Below are 18,740 nucleotides of genomic sequence, written 5' to 3' on the forward strand. Positions count from 1 at the left end.
ACTTTCTGATCCGGCTCCTTTCTCTACTACACATTTACATTTATTTACCATACTTATACCCCCCAGTAAAATAAAAGTATCTCAAGTATAGGGAAAGGGCTCTTCTCTTTGGCTCCAGAATCAAATGCTCAAGGAAAATGTAATGACTGAACTGTGAGCAATCAACAACATTAAAATAATTTCTTTTTAAGAGCTGCAGTTTTAAAATTTCTCCTTAGGTGGAACTGAGTGAAAGGAAAAAATGCAAATGAAACATTCAAACTCAAATCTCAAGGAAAACATGGAAGAGCCAGAAGAAGACACATAAAGGCAGCAGTGCAGAATATTCAAAACCTGGAACTTCAAGGTTGTAGGACCATGGCAAGTGGATATACATAACATATATGACTTTATCACCTCCCTTAGAGGTGACAGAAGTCCTCCAGTGGTTTAAAAAAATTTTTTTTTAATGTTTTTATTTTTGAGACAGAGAGAGACAGAGCATGAGCCGGGGAGGGGCAGAGAGAGGGAGACACAGAATTGGAAGCAGGCTCCAGGCTCTGAGCTGTCAGCACAGAGCCCCACGCGGGGCTTGAACTCACGGACTGCGAGATCCGTCGGACGCTTAACCGTCTGAGCCACCCAGGCGCCCAGAAATCCTCCAATGGTTTTTAAAGATAAAGCCTCACCCTTAATTGGCACAGAGGCCTCCAAAATAAACTTGCCTCCATCTATTTACAGCCTCATCTCCCACTACTCTCTCCATACTCTCTGAACTTTAGCCACACAGACCTCCTTTCCCAGTTCGGTTTTTGCGCAAGCAAATTTGCCAGTAATGTTCTTTCCCATACTCTCCTACCTTTCAGTATCAGCCCAAGGATTCTTTTAAGTTATCCCCATTATATGGTAACAGAGTAGGAGTCCATTTTATCGCGTTATATTTGGAAGGCAACACAGTATAATGCTTTGAAAACGGATGATTGGGTCCTTGGGCATATTTAAACTCTTTTGTCTTGCTTTCCTTGACTATAAAGTTGAGATAACAATAGAGCCTACTTCATAAGATTATTGAAGAGATTAAAGGGGATAATTCACGTAAAGGGCTTAGAATTCTATCGCGAGAAGAGCCCCAATATATGTTGGTAATTATCATCCGTACTTCGCTCCATGTCACCCGCCCCACCCCCAGCAGTTCCACTGCTCCTCTCCTCCTGCCTAGGAACCACATCAGCCCGATTCATTTCTATATTCTTAGCCTCCGCACAGGGTTCTGAACATAGCAGACCTTCGTTCTATGGTTTTAAAGAATAAACTGGCAAAGCCTCGTGTTCTACTTTTGCCTTTTTCTAGCTGAAACGCTGCAAATTATTCATTGCACCTGCGCCTCGTTTGCCCTCACGAAAAATGTAGTCTCCCCTTGGACGAGGTTTTGTATTCACTAAGGGGATGCATCTACCAAAGCGCATTGCACATCTTCAAATACTGTACCAACGGTGGATGTTTATCATTAAGCGGAGGTCCGCGTCTTCCCTCCCCTCCGGCACATCTCGTCCCGACCCCACCCTCCCCCCAGCCCACACCCTTACTGCGCCCTTGGCCCCGGGTCCCTCGGGACTTCAGGCGTGGGAGCCCCGGCCCCGCGCGGCTCCCTCCGGGCGCCCCGCGCCCTCCTTCCTTCCTCGCCCGGACGGACGCACTTCCGGCGGATGTGGGGGGGGGCAACCCCGGAAACGGAAGTGAGCAGTGGGGCCGGCTGACGGTAACGGGGCTGAGAAGCTGTTCACTGAGCAAGTTGAAGATGGTGAGTGAGCCCCCGGGCGAGCTGAGTTCCCGGCGGGCTCGGGACCCTGGCCCGGCAGGAACAGGCCGCCTCCCCCTGGCTCGTCCCGGGGGGCGGCGGCGGCGGGAGGATGAGGCCGGCCTCGGGCGCCATGATCTGTCGAGTCACGGGGTTGGGGGTTTCGTGGCTGTCGTCCGGGCTGGGCTCGGCGCGGGTCCCGCGAGTAGCGCTTCGGCTTCATCCCCTTCGCTTGGTTCTCTTCTCTGGGTCTGCGCCCCCTCGTCCCCAAGTCCCCAGTACCCCCCGGCTCCTTCCTCGTGGTTGGCGCCGACCTGGCACATCCGAGAGTGCAGCCTGTGATGCGGCGCTGCAGACTACCCTGCCCCAGAGGGGCGAACCTTGGGGGCCCAGAGCGCTCGAACTCCTCGCCCACCCCCGACCTCGGAACTGCTTTGCGAACAGACCCACAGCTGAAAGTCTCCTTTTCATCTCTTACCTTTACAGACATTTCTGGGAGCTTGTAGTATGCCAGACGTTGGAGGGGGTAAAAATCAAGGCAGTTGTTACGCCCCGTGTGTCTGTGTCTTCAGTGCATCCCCTCCCCCCTCCACTCCCTTTCTCTCCTTGTAACGTAAAAGTAGTGATGCTTGGGAAAGACTCCTGAACCGCCCTGGCCCCTGATTCTGATACTAGGCCATCTAAATGTAGAAAGCTTGTGTTGGTAATATTGCTGATTATTGGGAAGATGTTCTATAAACTCTCTGAGTTGTAACTAGTGATACTTTTCATAGATTTGGTTTTCCCTGCTGCTTTAGTAGAAACATCGGGCGCCTATCCTGATGTTGTACAGAAGGAAATTGGGGGGAATGATAATAGTAGAACCCAGAGATCAGAATTCTCCTTTTCTTTGTGCATAGAAGAAACTTTCCTTCTGTTACTTTACAATAAAGCAATCTGGGAGGAGGAGAGTGTTCCTTTCCTGGTGGGAAAGTACCAGGAGATACATTTGGTAAGGTAGAATCATACCACTCTGGTCCTGGCAAGAGTTCAGGTGCCTGGGAGGATAAGTAAATGGGGCCAGAGACATTGTATGCCTTGGTCATAGTCACGTAGTAGGTCAGAGACAGGCCACACTACATAGATTCCAGATTCTGTTTCCTGATCAACCTTGACTTCTGTGTTGGGGAGCCTGTTGTGTAGGTTCTTGAGTTCCAGGATAAGGATATTGGGTTTTGTTTTTCAGACTGGACATTGGTGAATCGGTGAAAGGTGGTTTTTTTTTTTTTTTTTTTTTTTTTTAACAGGTTGGTGGGGAAGATTATATGTTTTAGGAAAACCTTGAGATGCAGAATTGGAAAGTGGAAGAGTCTAGAGACAGCAGTACCCAGCAGAGTGCTGTTAAGGTTACCCAGGTGTGAGGTCTTGAAGTAGGGCGGTAGATTGAAGAAACCCTGGACAGGATAAAGTACCTGACCAAATAAAATACACGGGTAAATCCAACAGTCAACATAAAACACTGGTTTCTCAGAGTAGTTTATCCTAGAGTAGTGTAAGGCTGCTCACCAAACTACCTGTAGCTGTTGTACATTTTTCTTCAGAATTACAGGGTTATTGTATGTGAGCAACACGTGATTAAAAGTTAACTCTTGTGTGTTCCCTGTTGTAACATTTATTGCATTTTATTTGCTTGTTTAATTTATCTTCATTAGACTCAACCCTGGGGAAGGTGTACATTCAGCATCTACCAGAATACCTGACACATAATGGGTGTTTAATAAATCACCTGCTGATTATTAAATGGTTTTTATATTTAAATATAATTATTGAATTTTTTTGATTAAATGTTTTATAGCATAGATGTGGAGGGTGATAATACAGTAGTGCCCAATGTACTGTGAGTCTTTGGTTTTGTTTATGCTGATTAGATTTATTTTTCGTAGGGTGTACCCTCTTTCAGAAACCAAATACTTTCTGAACATCCCTTTTTTTCTTAGCTTCTGTGACTTCATTCTTCTAGCCATTCTATTCATTCTTAACCCCATTTCCTTGTGCTTTTTTTATTTTTTAAGGAATAGTGGTTTCCAGGATTCTGCCCTCGACTTTTTTTCATTCTGTGCTAATCATTCCAACCCAGGGGAAGAATCTTTCCGATGAAAGTAATTCTGATCATGCCAGAACCTTCAGAGGCTCTCTCAATTTCAGAATAAAACCTGAATTTCTTCGCATGTTCGAGCCTTTTTTTCATTTTGCCAGTCTGCCTTTACCTCTGCCTCACTGAGACATGGAGTTATCTCAAACTACTTGTAGCGTATTCATTTATGTCTCTTTCTTTTACCTGTGTTCTTTTTTCCTAGAATGCCTTTCAATATGACAGTATTCAGAGATCAACTCAGGGATCCTACCTACTCCCAAGTTTGATATTATTTAGTGTACCATGTATAATCACCCTACCATAATGCTGAGTCTCATCACAATTGTCTGGACTATGGGCTCTTTGAGGGCAGAGACTTTATTTTTTTGTCTAATGCTTGAACAGTTTTTTACATAGATGTTCAGTGTAAGTTTTAAAAAGTTTTTTGTATTTAATGGTGTTTTTGGTTGTGTTGTAGAATGCCAGAGGACTTGGATCTCAGCTGAAGGACAGCATTCCAGTTACTGAACTTTCAGCAAGTGGACCTTTTGAAAGTCATGATCTTCTTCGAAAAGGGTATATGGGTGGGGGGGAGGGGTGGAATTGTGACTTTGACTTTGTTGTAATAAAATGTTTCTGTGAATTCTTTTTCACAGTATTCTTTAAATATTTCGATAGGCCATAAATATATATTTAATTTGGGACATAGCAAGTAATATACCTTAGACTGGGTGAGTGTGGGCGTGGATGTTTTTTGTTTTTGTTTTGCTTTAATTTTTATTTAATTTACTTCTTTATTTATATCCAGGTTAGCTAGCATATGGTGCAACAGTGATTTCAGGAGTAGATTCCTTAATGCCCCTTCCCATTTAGCCCATCCCCCCTCCCACACCCCCTCCAGTAACCCTCTGTTTGTTCTCCGTATTTAAGAGTCTCTTGGGGCGCCTGGGTGGCTCAGTCGGCTAAGCGTCCGACTTCAGCTCAGGTCACGATCTCGCAGTTCATGAGTTTGAGCCCCGCGTCGGGCTCTGTGCTGACAGCTCAGACAGAGCCTGGGGCCTGTTTCAGGTTCTGTGTCTCCCTCTCTCTCTGACCCTGCCCCGTTCATGCTCTACCTCTCTCTGTCTCAAAAATACATAAACGTTAAAAAAAAAAAAATAAGAGTCTCTTATGTTTTGTCCCCCTCCCTGTTTTTATATTATTTTTGCTTCCCTTCCCTTGTGTTCATCTGTTTTGTATCTTAGAGTCCTCATATAAGTGAAGTCCTGTGATATTTATCTCTCTCTGACTGACTTTGCTTACTGTAATACCCTCTAGTTCCATCACGTAGTTGCAAATGGCCAGATTTCATTCTTTTTGATTGCCGAGTAATACTCCAGTGTGTGTGTGTGAGTGTGTGTGTTTGTGTACCACATCTTCTTTATCCATTCAGTGGATGTTTTGTGTAATGAAATGTTTTAACGGTAGTGGGTTCCCAGGTTAGGGCCTCCTTCTAGGAGCTGTCACCCAGGAGCATGATTTGCTAGGATTCTCCTTTTTGCTACTGCTGACTTGGAAAGCCATTGTGTCCTTATCTTATTTCCTACTGGAGTAATTCTCTGGGAGACACTAGAACACAGCAGATACAGCATTAACTCTGGACTAGGCCGCCTGGGTTTTGATCCGCTCTTTACTAGATGTATGACTTTGAGCAGGTTACTTAATTGCTCTATTTCTCAGAGTCTTTGTATGTGAAATAGGGCTGTTAATAGTATAAATCTTATTTTGAGGAATAAATGAGTTAGTACATGAAAAATAGAACAGTCCCTGACATTAGTAAGTTCTTAGTGTTAGCTGTTGTTATTTTTCTTCTCTACCCTCAGTGCACAGTTGTACCCTTGATTTCTTCCAGGTTTCTATATGTTTAGGTCTCGATTTCTAGTACTTCTTGGCAGGTTGCCTTTCTGCTTAATCCAATAAGAGTAGCATCTGAATTTTGAATTCTATATGTAACTTTAAGATATTTAGGTCCTGCTATAATAGAATGTTGTTCTAATACTGGTGTCTGGGGACAGATATGATGCCTTGTTATTATTGTCTTTCCATTTTATAGTGAAAGACGCAGTTTATAGTCTTTGGAATTAGAGAATATAATTTGATTTATGGCATCGTGTAATCAAATTCACGAGTTAGTAACCAAGTTCTGATGATTTGTTATTTATTTATTTTCACATAAAATGCTCCTTTTTCTTCCTGGTTAGACTATAAGATTGCTGTGAACAGAACCATTTTCAAATTCCACTTGTAGGATACTTCTGTACAAAGACAGTATTCAGTAAATGGTTGTTGCAGGATTTCTGTGGTTTCTTTCAGCTTTCAAATCCTGTTTTGGCAATAAGAATAGTTATCTTTATATATCTAGAGTGATAAAGACCAGTGGTCTGGTTCTAGCAGCGTGTGACCTTACATACTAGGTGTTCAGTAAATGTGAAACACATTGTTCAACATGTGTTTATTAAAGATACGTTAAATATTGAATATGTATTAGACCTAAACAGAAGGGGTGTAGATATTTTGTATAGTAAAGGAAGCATGTCATCAAATAATAGTAGTTTTAAACATACTTTATTAAATTTCTTCTAGATAATAGGGCATCGTTTAAACACTGTTTTTTGAAGGGCTCTCCCTAGTTAATTGACTACTAGTATCTATAATTGGTACATTTTAAAACGGTTATATAGTAGATTTGACTTTTTTTCTCTTAATGTTATATAACTCGTTATAATTCATTATGTTACAATTCGTAGTTATATGAATTTTAACACATGTATCAGTTTCTGTAACCACTGTCACAGTCAGGATGCAGTGTCATCGTCCCCCAAAAGTCCCTTGTGGCATTCTGTTATAGATAAACGTATTGATAGATGTGATTTTGAGCTTTAGGGATTGAGTGATTTATCATCTACCTTTCAAATGTTTATTTTCAGCCTTCCTTGTGTGAAAAATGAACTTTTGCCTAGTCATCCTCTTGAATTATCAGAAAAAAATGTAAGTATGTTACTTGTATTTTTACTTTTCTTCTCTAGTAGAAGAATAGTTTTAGTAATACTTATGTGGTTTCATTTATTAAGACATTTTTGATTTTGAGCATTTGACCATGAAGAATATGAGGACTTATTTTCAGTATCCTTGTAGAGTAGGCTTCAAATTATCATTATACTGCTTCACTAAAGCTCTACACATTCCTTCTTTTGTCTTTTTTATGGATGTTTCTTTTTTTTTCTTTTTTAAATTTTAACTAGGCTCCACGCCCAGCTTGGGGCTTGAACTCATGACCCTGAGATTAAGAGTCGCAGGCTCTACCAGCTGAGCCAGGTGCCCCTTTATGGACATTTCTGAAAGCCAATGCACCATTCCTCTCCTAATAGTTCCCCATTTGATGATCCTGTTTTCTTTCATATTTTTCCTCTGCCATTTTTGCTATTGATCTCCAAATCCTTGTCTCTAGCCTTGACCTCTTTCTCAAGCCCTGCACCTCCAGGGTACTGAGGGACATACCCTCTTATGTGGCATAGTAGGTACACAGAGGAATATGACATAATCCCCATCCTGGAGGGGCTGAGAATTTAACGGGAGGACAGGCAGTGGAGAGGGGCTATATAAAATGCTATAGAGGACGAAGACGGAGCAACCACTTGTGCATATGGCTAGTGGAAGGCTTTAGAGAGCAGACATTTGAATAGTTTTAGGTCAGTCACTCCCAAAGGGGGTGTAGCCTGGATGGATGTTGTAAGGCAGCTTACAGGGTTTCTAAATACACGTTCAGAGCAAGAATAAAGAGGGGTCTTATTACTTCAGGAAGATGGTGCAATGTTATTATTAATAAGATGGGGCTCACTCAAATCAAGGGAGGAGACAGTCTCACTTTCCCAAGTATTATTTGGAATATTGGTTCACTTCTGGGCAATACATGTTAAGAGAAACTTGGACAAATCTGAGTGAGACTGGCCCAGATGAAGAGTTAAAAAATCATATAGTTGTTTTGAGACTCAGCTTCTATCTGCCACCTCTGTGTAGTCTCCTTAATCATTTAACCGGGTAGTGGGAGTCTCTTGAAATTGTCTGGCACTTTCTGTTATAAATCCTTCAGCACAGGTTGTGTAATTGAACTATCTAGGTTTGAATTCTTGGTACCATACTTAGCAACTAAGTGAACTTGGCAAGTTTCTTAATTTCTCTTTAAGTCTTAGTTTCTTCATCTGCATAATGGAGTTAGTAATAGCCCATGACTTGGCACATGCTGACTTAAAGTAGCTCTCCATGATTGGGAGCTATAGTAACGATAGGGAAGATGGCCATCGTTATTCATACCAGTGGTTGTCAACTAGGAATGATTTTGCCTCCTCCAGGGGACATTTGAAAAGGTCTAATTGTCACAAGTGGTTGGGGAAGAAGGATCTTTGGTAGTGGCATCAGTTGGACGGAGGCCAGGGATGCTGCTAAACATCTTACAGTGTACAGGACTGTCCCCGTGCACCACGACAGATAATTATGTAGCCCAAGATGTCAGTAGCGCCAGGGGTTGAGAAGTCCTGATCTGTATGTAATGTTTTCCCAGTTCGATCATACAACCTTCTCCGTGGTAGACGGGTTGTCGTACATTGCCACAGAGCCTAATTCTAATTTTGCATGTGGTTGTTAGTGATTAAGTATATGTTGACTGATAATTGCAGTTTGACAGCATATTATAAGGTGGATACATTCATCAAAGTTTGTAAAATTGAATCTTTTACATAAAACTGTATTTACTTAATTCAGTATTTAAAGGAAACCCTTCAGTGAGAACTTCAGATTATATACCCATAATGAAATGTTGCATATTTTCTCTAAGGACCATCTGTTAAAATTTTGCGCTCCAGCTACAGTAGTTAAAAACCATGTTGCTTAATATCCTTCAGACTTCATGTATATGGCCCCAGGTTGTGTCTCAGTGGGCACTAATCTCTCAGTAGGTATTTGATTAAAATTTCTTACCCTGCCCCTGCCATGACTTAAAATCTTACCAAGAGAATGTAGTATAATAAAAAATGATCACACAGGTCACTTTACCTTACTATAGTTAACTTACACAGACCTTTGTAGCAGTCTGTCTGCAAATCATCTCCGCTACCCCTAAGAGCCATTTTAGGAAACTGTATGATTAGAATCCATGAATGCAGTTGATTCATTTTGCCTGAAGTACATTAAATTGTCAAAGTTTTTTACAAATAATATCAATGTTTAGTAAAAATATGATTCCAGAAAAAAAAATTCCTTATGAGCACCCAATGCAAACTGGACAGACTTTAGAGTTTCGGATCCCTACCCCCCAGGAATCTACTACTCCAAAGAGTGGAGTTTAAACATTATAGCCTAGTTAACAGGGTGGTATAATGGGTGTGATTATTTCTTTTGTGAAATCCTTTGAATTGTATATTTTCATACTGAGAAATTCACCATTTTTGTCACTTGTATGTAACTATTTCTGGATCTCAGGTTATTTATACCTTTCTGTGTTTTACCAGTTTTGCGGGAATTCTAATCAAAAGCACTGAAATGTTTTGTAAATGTATTTTTGCAATGTGAAAAACATTCTTTATCTAAAGTTTTGTAAATCCAAGTTTTAGGGGTAATTTTACGTTAGTGAAGTACCCTATACCTGCATGCTGGATAAAACAGACGTACGTACTCTAAACTTTATTAACAAAAGTGTTTTGTTTTTATTTCAGTTATGGATAGTAAAGTGCTTTGTCTAAGTGTTGTGTTACACATGTATCAATGAAGTTTTGAAAGCAGAGTGTTGAGTGTAACCTTTCAACTTCTGTTGTTGTCCTGTGTAGTTCCAGCTCAACCAAGATAAAATGAATTTTTCCACACTGAGAAACATCCAGGGTCTGTTTGCTCCACTCAAATTACAAATGGAATTCAAGGCAGTGCAGCAGGTGAGTTTGTGCATGTCAGCTATAATACATTCCACCTGTGTGCTGCTATGGCCTGGAAGGACTCTTCCCTAGTCATAGCCCTATAAACCTTACCTTCTCTTCTCTGCAGCCTATTCTACTTTGTCCCCTTTTAGGATAGGACCCCGAGTCCTATTTTATATAGAAAAAAAAGAAGACATTAAGCGGAAGACTTCAAATTAAGAGCTCAGTGCCAAAACTTACCTGCATCTGCTTTCATGTTTTTCTTTTTGGAGGGTTACATTGAATTTGAGATGCCTCTAGAAGTATCCACGTGTGGTGCGTGGCAGGCAGTTTGCATATAGCTGGGTACCCCTGTTGCTAAAGAATAAGATCTTCCAAAATGTCCTTCCAGGTGTAAGAACCGTTCTCGACCTGTGTTCTAGGTTCTGCCCTCTCACACCACGTCAGAGAATTCCCTTTTCGTGGATCCTTTCTGTAGCTGATGTCTTCATCCTCTCCGTCTACTTGCTCAGACTCCTCAGCAGTGTTTATGCGCATCCCGACCTTTTCTGTCTTTTAAAACAACCCAAATGTTGTATCAGTCCCTTTATAGCAACTTCTCACTCACTAAATGTACTTTTGCCAGGTTAGTGTCGTAGACTTGCCTCTGTTTGCTGCGTATGTGCCTTTGCCTCCTGTCCACCCAACCCAGTGTTTCCTGGCTTCCATCACCAGTGAAACTGCTCCTGAACAGTGTGGATGTCTGGTCTCCCTGTGGTGTGTAATACCAATGACTCCTTCCTTCTTCCCCTGGCTTTTAGGACACCACACTTTTCCTGATACTCCTTCCTGTCTGAACTCGCCTTCTCAGGTATTTCTGTGTAGGTTCCTTTTGCTTTTTTCTTCTGCATCTTGCAATACCACGTTTGTTAGTTCCCATCTCCAGTCCTCTTCTCATGCTATTATTTCCTACCTATTCCTGTGACTTTAGGTATCATGTGTATGTTGATGACTCCCAAGTTTTAATTCTCATGAGCTGTAAACCTGTAGGCTTCTCCAGTTGTAAGTCTCACGGGCACTTCACGTTTCACATGTGTGAGTACAGAAGAACTCCTTATGCCGCACATACTCTGTGTCACGTGTGACCAGGTTGCTACCTAAGGCAGAGATTGCAGCATTAGCCTTGGTTGCCTCAAGCGGCACCTGTCCCCACCCGCCACCCTGCCTCCCCCCGTCCAGTCAATTACACGTTGACACTATCGCTTCTGCATTGGTTTTGATCCCCTACTGTGCTTCGTCTGGATCAGTGAGACACCCACCCCTGCTGCCCTCCAGTCCATTGTACATGCTGTAGCCACGTAATTTTTGTAAAATACAGAGTTGATCGTGGCGCTCCCCTCACTTTGCCCTCAGAATAATTCTCTGACCCTGTAACGTGGCTGTGCTCCTGAACTGGCCTCTCCTTGTTCTCCAGTGTACTTCGTAGCCTCCTGAAACTACTTTCGGCGTCCTAGTTTTTTTTCTGGCCTTTTGGCTTTTGCACGTGTTCTTCCTACTACTGTGTCTTTTTCAACAAATTCTATTAATGCCAGCAACTGTGTTGGCTGAGTCGTCCTGGAAGCTGTTTTAGGACTTTTTTCCAAGGATCAAGCTCCGAAAGAGCATGTGTGGCTCTAACGGTAACCTGGATGTGAATCTTGGCTCCACTGCCTACCAGTCTTAAGAACTTAAACAAGTTAGAGACCTTTCTGAGCCCCAGATCTTGTGTTTGTTTTTAATGTGAAATGGAGTTAACAGGAACAACACTGTCGGGTTATTAGGGTAACTCTGAAGATTAGATACGACGTATGTTTGGCACAGAATTGTTCGTGTCTCTTTTATTTTCCTGCTACTCAGATTCCAGTTACATATTGCTCACATTTTGGGCCTAAACTTCTAATTCCATTTTTGGATTTAAACTTTAAAATCCATTTTTGGATTTTTAATCCAAAAATCCTCATCCAGAATTCTGTCCCCCGCCCCGCCTTTTCCCCTTATCCTTGTGCTGTTGTGGTTCTTGCTTATTGGGATGTGTAACAACTGCCTGCTCCTTCCTGCTTTTGGTGCTTTCCAGGACCGTGTCTGATCAAACTGTACCTACCAGGCCCCTCACTCTCTGATTTAACTCAAAGCTCCATTTTTGTCTCTTCCTCTGTCTTCCCTACTTTCCTTTAAAAAACAAAAACAAGGAGCGCCTGGGTGGCGCAGTCGGTTAAGCGTCCGACTTCAGCCAGGTCACGATCTCGCGGTCCGTGAGTTCGAGCCCTGCGTCAGGCTCTGGGCTGATGGCTCGGAGCCTGGAGCCTGTTTCCGATTCTGTGTCTCCCTCTCTCTCTGCCCCTCCCCCGTTCATGCTCTGTCTCTCTGTGTCCCAAAAATAAATAAACGTTGAAAAAAAAAATTAAAAAAAAACAAACAAAAATACATACATACATACATACATTTGTCAACCTAGAGATTTTTTCATCCTAAATTCTATAAGCCATTAGTAATTAAAAATAGTTTTAGTCTGGTTACATTTTCTTGGGGGAGATAATCTTAACGCCCTGAGATTTCAAAGTCATGGTTACTTTAAAATACTGGTATCCTATGGTCACGGACCATCACTCTTGGTATTCTTTTGTTAATATCCAAACTAACCTTGCGACTAACAGAGAACACAAAACTTGAAAATTTGGTTTGCTTATATAAAAGTTCATCGAATACCAAGTATGTGCCAACGACTATACTATATACATACTTTACACCACACCATTCTGCCGGTTTGAGAGGAAGGTGATAGTATCCTGTTTCCCAGATGAGGAAACCAAGAGTGAGACAGATCAGGTACTTCTAGGAAGCCAAAGTAATGGTGAGTCCTAAAACAGTCTGGATCCAGATACCAGTGGCTCTACAACCCGTGCTTTCTCTGCTACGCTTACAAACCAGGGTGCAGATCCTATGCTTGATACTTTACTTGAAGGGGCGCCTGGGTGGCTCGGTCAGTTAAGCATTCGACTCTTGATTTCAGCTCAGGTCACGATTTCACGGTTTGTGAGTTCAAGCCCTGTGTCAGGCTCTGTGCTGACAGCACGGAGCCTGCTTGGGATTCTCTGTCTCTCGCTCTCTCTCTGCCCTTCTCCTGCTCTCTCTCGGTCTCAAAATAAATAAACATTAAAAAAAAAAAAAGTTAGGGGCGCCTGGGTGGCTCAGTTGGCTAAGCGTCCGACTTTGGCTCAGGTCATGATCTCACGGACCGTGAGTTCGAGCCCCGCGTCGGGCTCTGTGCTGACGGCTCAGAGCCTGGAGCCTGTTTCAGATTCTGTGTCTCCCTCTCTCTCTGCCCCTCCCCTATTCACGCTCTGTCTCTCTCTGTCTCAAAAATAAATGTTAAAAAAAATTAAAAAGAAAAAGTTAAAAAAATACGGTACTTGAAAAAAGTAGATACTCCTAGTTCAGAATGGTATCGTGTTTTTTTTTTTTGTTTTGTTTTAAGGTTCATTCATTTATTTTGAGAGCGAGAGTGGGAGAGGGAGGGAGGGAGAATCCAAGCAGGCTCTGCACTGCCAGCACGGAGCCCAATGGGGGGCTCGAACTCATGAACCAGGAGATTATGATCTGAGCCAAAATCAAGAGCCGGGGGCTTAGCCGACTCAGCCACCCCAGTGCCCGATGTTACTGTGTTTTTCAAAGGCCTCACAAGTGACTTTGACCTTCCTTTCTGGTTACCAGTACTGTTTTAAAGGACCATAACTTACATTTTTACTATGAGCAATATGAAACAACATACAGAGTGAAGTCATCAGTTTGCTAAGTAGAGTAGTACTCTTACTAAGGTGGAATTTCTTCAGGAATTTGATCATCCCACCTTTATTTGGAACTAGATTATGGTGTTAGGCTCTGGGATTTTTGCACGTCGTCATGTGTATGACAGAAGCAAAGCCCCAAAATATGTGCAAACCTGATGGGATTATTAAGTGTTAATAAAAACTCTAATTTTCAGGGTCTTTACGTATTTTGAGTAAAGTTTTGAGGAAATTTTAAAAAATTTGGTTTGGGTCTAAAATATGAACTGCTATTTGTTTTTTTCCCCCCCACTGGTTAAACTGTTTATTTAGTTTTGTGAATTTTACAAATAAAGAATGAAGAGCAAGAAGTTAGATTATTTATTGTTTCCCCCCCCCCCCTTTGGTTTTCTCTAATCTTGCCCTTTCATATTTTTCCTGAAGGCTCAGCGTCTTCCATTTCTTCCAAGCTCAAACCTTTCACTGGATATTTTGAGGGGTAATGATGAGACTATTGGATTTGAAGATATTCTTAATGGTAAGTGTCATTCAGCACCTTTTTATGGAGCCCTAATAATGTACAAGGCAATGGTAGCAAACAAAACCCATAGCGTCCTGTCCTCATCCATATGGCCCTTACAGCTCATTGGATTCACTTGTGTTTATTCATTGCAATGAGACAAAATTTAATGGTAATAACTGTTCTTTAACTGGTTTTTAAAGGTGAAAGTTCTTTGTGTAGTTTCAAGGTTGTAGTTACTATGAATCAACTAATGATAGTCTTTCATTTCATGTCCTGCAGACATAGACTAATGTGTGAGTCCAACATAGTATTGTTAGGGTAGCTTGAACAATGATTGTTGTTTCAGTATTTAAAATATTTGTGGGACACGACTAGTTTTTCAAAGAACTAGAAAAAATAAGAAAAATTTTCCTTAAAAATTGCCTCCCACCCCCAAAGAATTTTTGTGCTACTATAGGTGGTGAATAGGAAAGAAGAATCTGTCATTTTTAACAAAATTCCTCGGATAATTTTATCATGTATGAGATAAATGACTTTTAAGTAAGAACCATACATGCAGCATCCCCTATTTTTTTGCTTCTGAGGAAGATAAACAAATATAATTCTGTCTAGTGTTTTTGCCCCGGCGGTTCAGGAGAAACAGAAAAAACCCAACAGGATTAAATTATACTAGTTTTGCTTGGCTGCTAGTGTCCGGTGAGGAAATACTGCGGACACAGCAGAAGTCTAGTGAGCCTGCCCTTCGAGAATCTTTCCTGAGGGAACTTTTTGAATGCAGGAAAACCTGGAATCCCTAAGCTTTTTACATTGAACTTACACCTCATTTTAAATTAGCAAGGCGATAGTTCATGTCTGTATGTTTCTGTCTTGCATTTTAAATTAGTTATAAGAACACATTTACTTAAAAATCACCTCCTGTAAGTTTGTGTAAAGAAAGTGAGAGATGCTTGTTGAGCATCTACTCAGTTATATTTACTATGTATCAGGCACTGAGCTAGGCTCTGGATATACAATGGTAAAAAAACAAACTGTGCTTTCTAAGGCAGGAGGTAAACGTTAAACAGTTAAACACAGACATATAATTGCAAATTGTGATAAATTCTAGGAATAAAAAGGGACAGGGGTATAGTTTGTTGCTGAGTAGGAGAGAGAGGCACTTTTGGGAATATGACACATAACCTGATTCCTAGAAGATGTGTGAATTAGTTGCTAAAGTAGAGGTAGAAGCAGTGTGTTCAGGGTCTGTAACCTGAGAGAACAGCTGAAGAACTCTGATGTTGTCCTATCTAGAAGCTAACAGGTTAGCCTGCCATGGTTTCATGAATCCGGGCAGAAGACAAGATTCCTAGAGACAACAGTTTATTACTAAGAGCAGTAGTAGTAGCTGGAGTGTCAGCTTTCTGGTTGGTTCCCTGAGCCCCGGCTCCCACGGAGCAGCAAGAAGAAGGTCAGGTGATGCTGCATATGTTATGTATTTTGTTACAGGTAGAGGAACCCCCAGGTAAGGGCATCTGAATCTTTTACAATAGGCAGTAAGGCTTCCTGTTCTGTGCACCAGAGAAGACACGATCTTTGTCTTCTTCTTAGTCTGTTCACTTTAGTAACAACTTTGGACAGAGAGCCTAGAACAAAGGCAGGAAGTGTATCCAAGGCTTACAGAAGCGTGAGAGACGCATGGAGAATTGTCTCAACACACATAAGAGTGTGTTAAGAAGACCTATGGGACTGGAGGGTTTTGAGTTCAGTGTTGGAGGTGATGAAGTTTTGCTTGCTCATCAGGGAGTACTTGGCCAAGAAAATTCTGCACATTTTACGAGGAAGGGAAGGAAATATGAGGAGGGCAATAGTAAAGTCAAAACAAGACTTTTAATGCTGAAAGGGGATTTCTGTTTACTCTAGTTCCCTCACTTGATGGTGGTTAAACAGCCTGATGGAGAGGCTCAGTCCTCCCTCATGGTCTCACAGCAGACGTTGGAGTCACAGGCCATCGCCCTGCTTATGTGGCGTGCTGTTTTCTGGTGGAAGTGACTTATTTAATAAGCATGTGCTTTATTAAACTCAAAGTTTAAAACGGTTTAAAAGAAAGTCGTCGTTATACAAATTAACGTATTCTGTAACAATTTAAAACATTACAGCTGAAACTCAAGTCCTCCACGATTACCCCCAAACCCATTTCTCTTTTATTCTTCATTTACTTGCTATTTATATTTAGTGTATTTCCTTCCAGACTTTTTCCTATGTGTCTTCATACAAATATATATAACCAGAAATATTTGGCATTGCTTGGTGTTTTGTTTTTGTTTTTTTAACACAACAGGTATACTGGGTCTAAATGGTATGCGTGATACCTCAGTGCATTTATTGATGGTTGCTTATCTTTTTTCAGTTATTCACATGAAACAGTGCTGTAGGCAAACATCTTTGCCTATCCTTTGTACTCATGTGCAGGCATTTTTTTTTATAAGTTTAGATTTTGAATGCCTGTTACATACATAGCAGTTTACTCTGTTATTAATAATTACAGCAGCATCAGTTGTTAAGGCTGCTTTATGGTGCGATGAGTGCAGAGAGTATATAGATGACTGAACTGATGTGACACAGTAATTAGTCTCTTAGGAGATCCAGCGAGGAAACATCCAGATCTGTAATCATTATTTTAATGTGGGTGGTTATTTATTTTTACAAACTGATTTTACAGTCTAGTTCATTGGGGTTTTTTTATCCTGTTTGTGGAGTAGGGGACAGAAATGGAAAAAGGCTTTGTTATTTTGCAACTTACTGTTAGTATTAATTTTAAAAGCTCTTCTAGGTGTATTGTATGGTTAAAATAAGTCTTTTGTCTGACTCATCTCTAAAAATGAGTGAAGATTTTAAAAATTTTCTTGGTCTAGGATTCTGATTTATGTTTGTGTATGGAAGAGAGTACAAAACAATAGAAATAAAACGTTTTTGCAAACTAGATTAAGAGACTACTCCATTTCTTGATTAGAGATTGTTTCTGAGAAGCCTCTGGAAAACTTGAGAGCTTTGAAAAAGAAGAACGTTTTCAATCTGTTGTTTTTGTTTGTTTGTTTTACAGTCAACTGTATTGAGGTATAATTGACATACTATAGAACGCTCTCATTTTAAGTGTATATTCTGTGAATTTTAGCAAATGTGTACTGCTGTGTAAGTGTCCCCTCAGTCAAGATATAAAATGTTTATCACCCCAGAAAGTTTGCTTGCTCCCTTTGCAGTCAGTCCCTCACCTTTGGCCCCAGGCAACTGCTGGTCTGTCTTCTTTCATGTTAGTTTTGCCTGTTCTAGATTTTCATGTGAGTGGAATCATGGAATTTATCTTTTTTTGAGAATCTTTAATATGTTTGTTTTTGTTTGTTTTCAGACCCGTCACAAAGTGAACTAATGGGAGAGCCACACTTGATGGTGGAATATAAACTGGGTTTACTGTAATCTCTTGTGCTGTTCACGAAAATAGAGGGGCTGCGTCTTGTTTATAGTCCTCTTTTTACTATAATTTGATGTACACAACATTAAAAGTACTGACATCTGAGAATTCTTGCCTAAATAGTATCTGTGATCATTTGAAATTATTTGGGTCTTTGGTTTATTGCCACGTGACAGTTGAAAGCACTAAAGGGAGATGATTTTAAAACTCCCCATTTATATGAAAACAGTAGCCTTCTATATCTTTAAAAAATTGTTGCTAATGAGTATTTTAAAACTGTCTACAGGTCTACAGTGCAACCTGTTGTTTGGGTATTCTATAAATTTAGTTCTGAAACCATTATCAGCATTGGAGTCTGCAACCTTCATAGTAATGTCTTTCAGAATAAACATCTGTAATTGATTTTAGTGGCAACACTTCAAATTAAGTACAAAGCAAGGTATTTATATTTTACCTTGTTTCAGTATAGCTCATTAATATTCAGAAGAATAATATTGGCTGTATTGATGCTATTTTAGAATTATAGCTATTCTTTGAGGTTGAAAAGTATAAGTTCAAAGGTTTTGATTTCGGTCTTGTCTTTAATGTGAAAAATTAAATAAAGCAACCAGGATATGCTGATTAAACTGTTGTACCACATAGATTTATATATCACAAGATGCTTAAATTGAAAAATAATCAGAATATTCATGTACACACATACTATGTATCCATGAACAAATCCCATAATAATTTATTTAAAAATAAACCTTCGCTATGGTTGTTCTTTCTTATGAGATATTCTTTATGAACCTGGTATACAAAAATTAAAGAATTTTAGATTTAATTAGTAAATGGGTCATCTTTCACTAATAAGAAATATATTTTGATAATAAAAGTACCAAATGAAGATGGTTTTAAAAACTCATAATTTATATTGAAACAGTAGCCTTCTATGTCACAAAAAAAGTCATTACTGAATATTGTAAAACTGCTTATATTCAGAGTTTGCTCCCTGCAATCCCAAATCATTTGGTTCAGTGTGTCAGTAGTGTCAGGGATGACAAACCTTGAAATAAAGCAGATGACACATTTTTAAAAATTGCTCTTGGGGTGCCTGGGTGGCTTAGTCAGTTGAGTGTCTGACTTCAGCTTAGGTCATAATCTCACGGTTCATGA

At 40.5% G+C, this 18,740-nt stretch overlaps 1 protein-coding gene across 1 annotated transcript; it reads left to right on the forward strand.

Annotated features, from left to right (window-relative positions):
* Positions 1-1,348: 1,348 nt before the first annotated feature.
* POMP (proteasome maturation protein) lies at positions 1,349-17,690 on the forward strand (the record flags this gene model as incomplete). The annotated part of the gene is made up of 6 exons (XM_023250367.2): positions 1,349-1,780; positions 4,369-4,466; positions 6,857-6,917; positions 9,749-9,850; positions 14,059-14,152; positions 17,520-17,690. Coding segments are annotated over 6 exons (855 nt in total), but the record flags the coding sequence as incomplete, so codon positions are not given.
* Positions 17,691-18,740: the final 1,050 nt, after the last annotated feature.

This window comes from Felis catus, chromosome A1 (genome assembly GCF_018350175.1).
Source record: "Felis catus isolate Fca126 chromosome A1, F.catus_Fca126_mat1.0, whole genome shotgun sequence".
In the NCBI taxonomy this organism is placed as follows: domain Eukaryota; kingdom Metazoa; phylum Chordata; class Mammalia; order Carnivora; family Felidae; genus Felis; species Felis catus.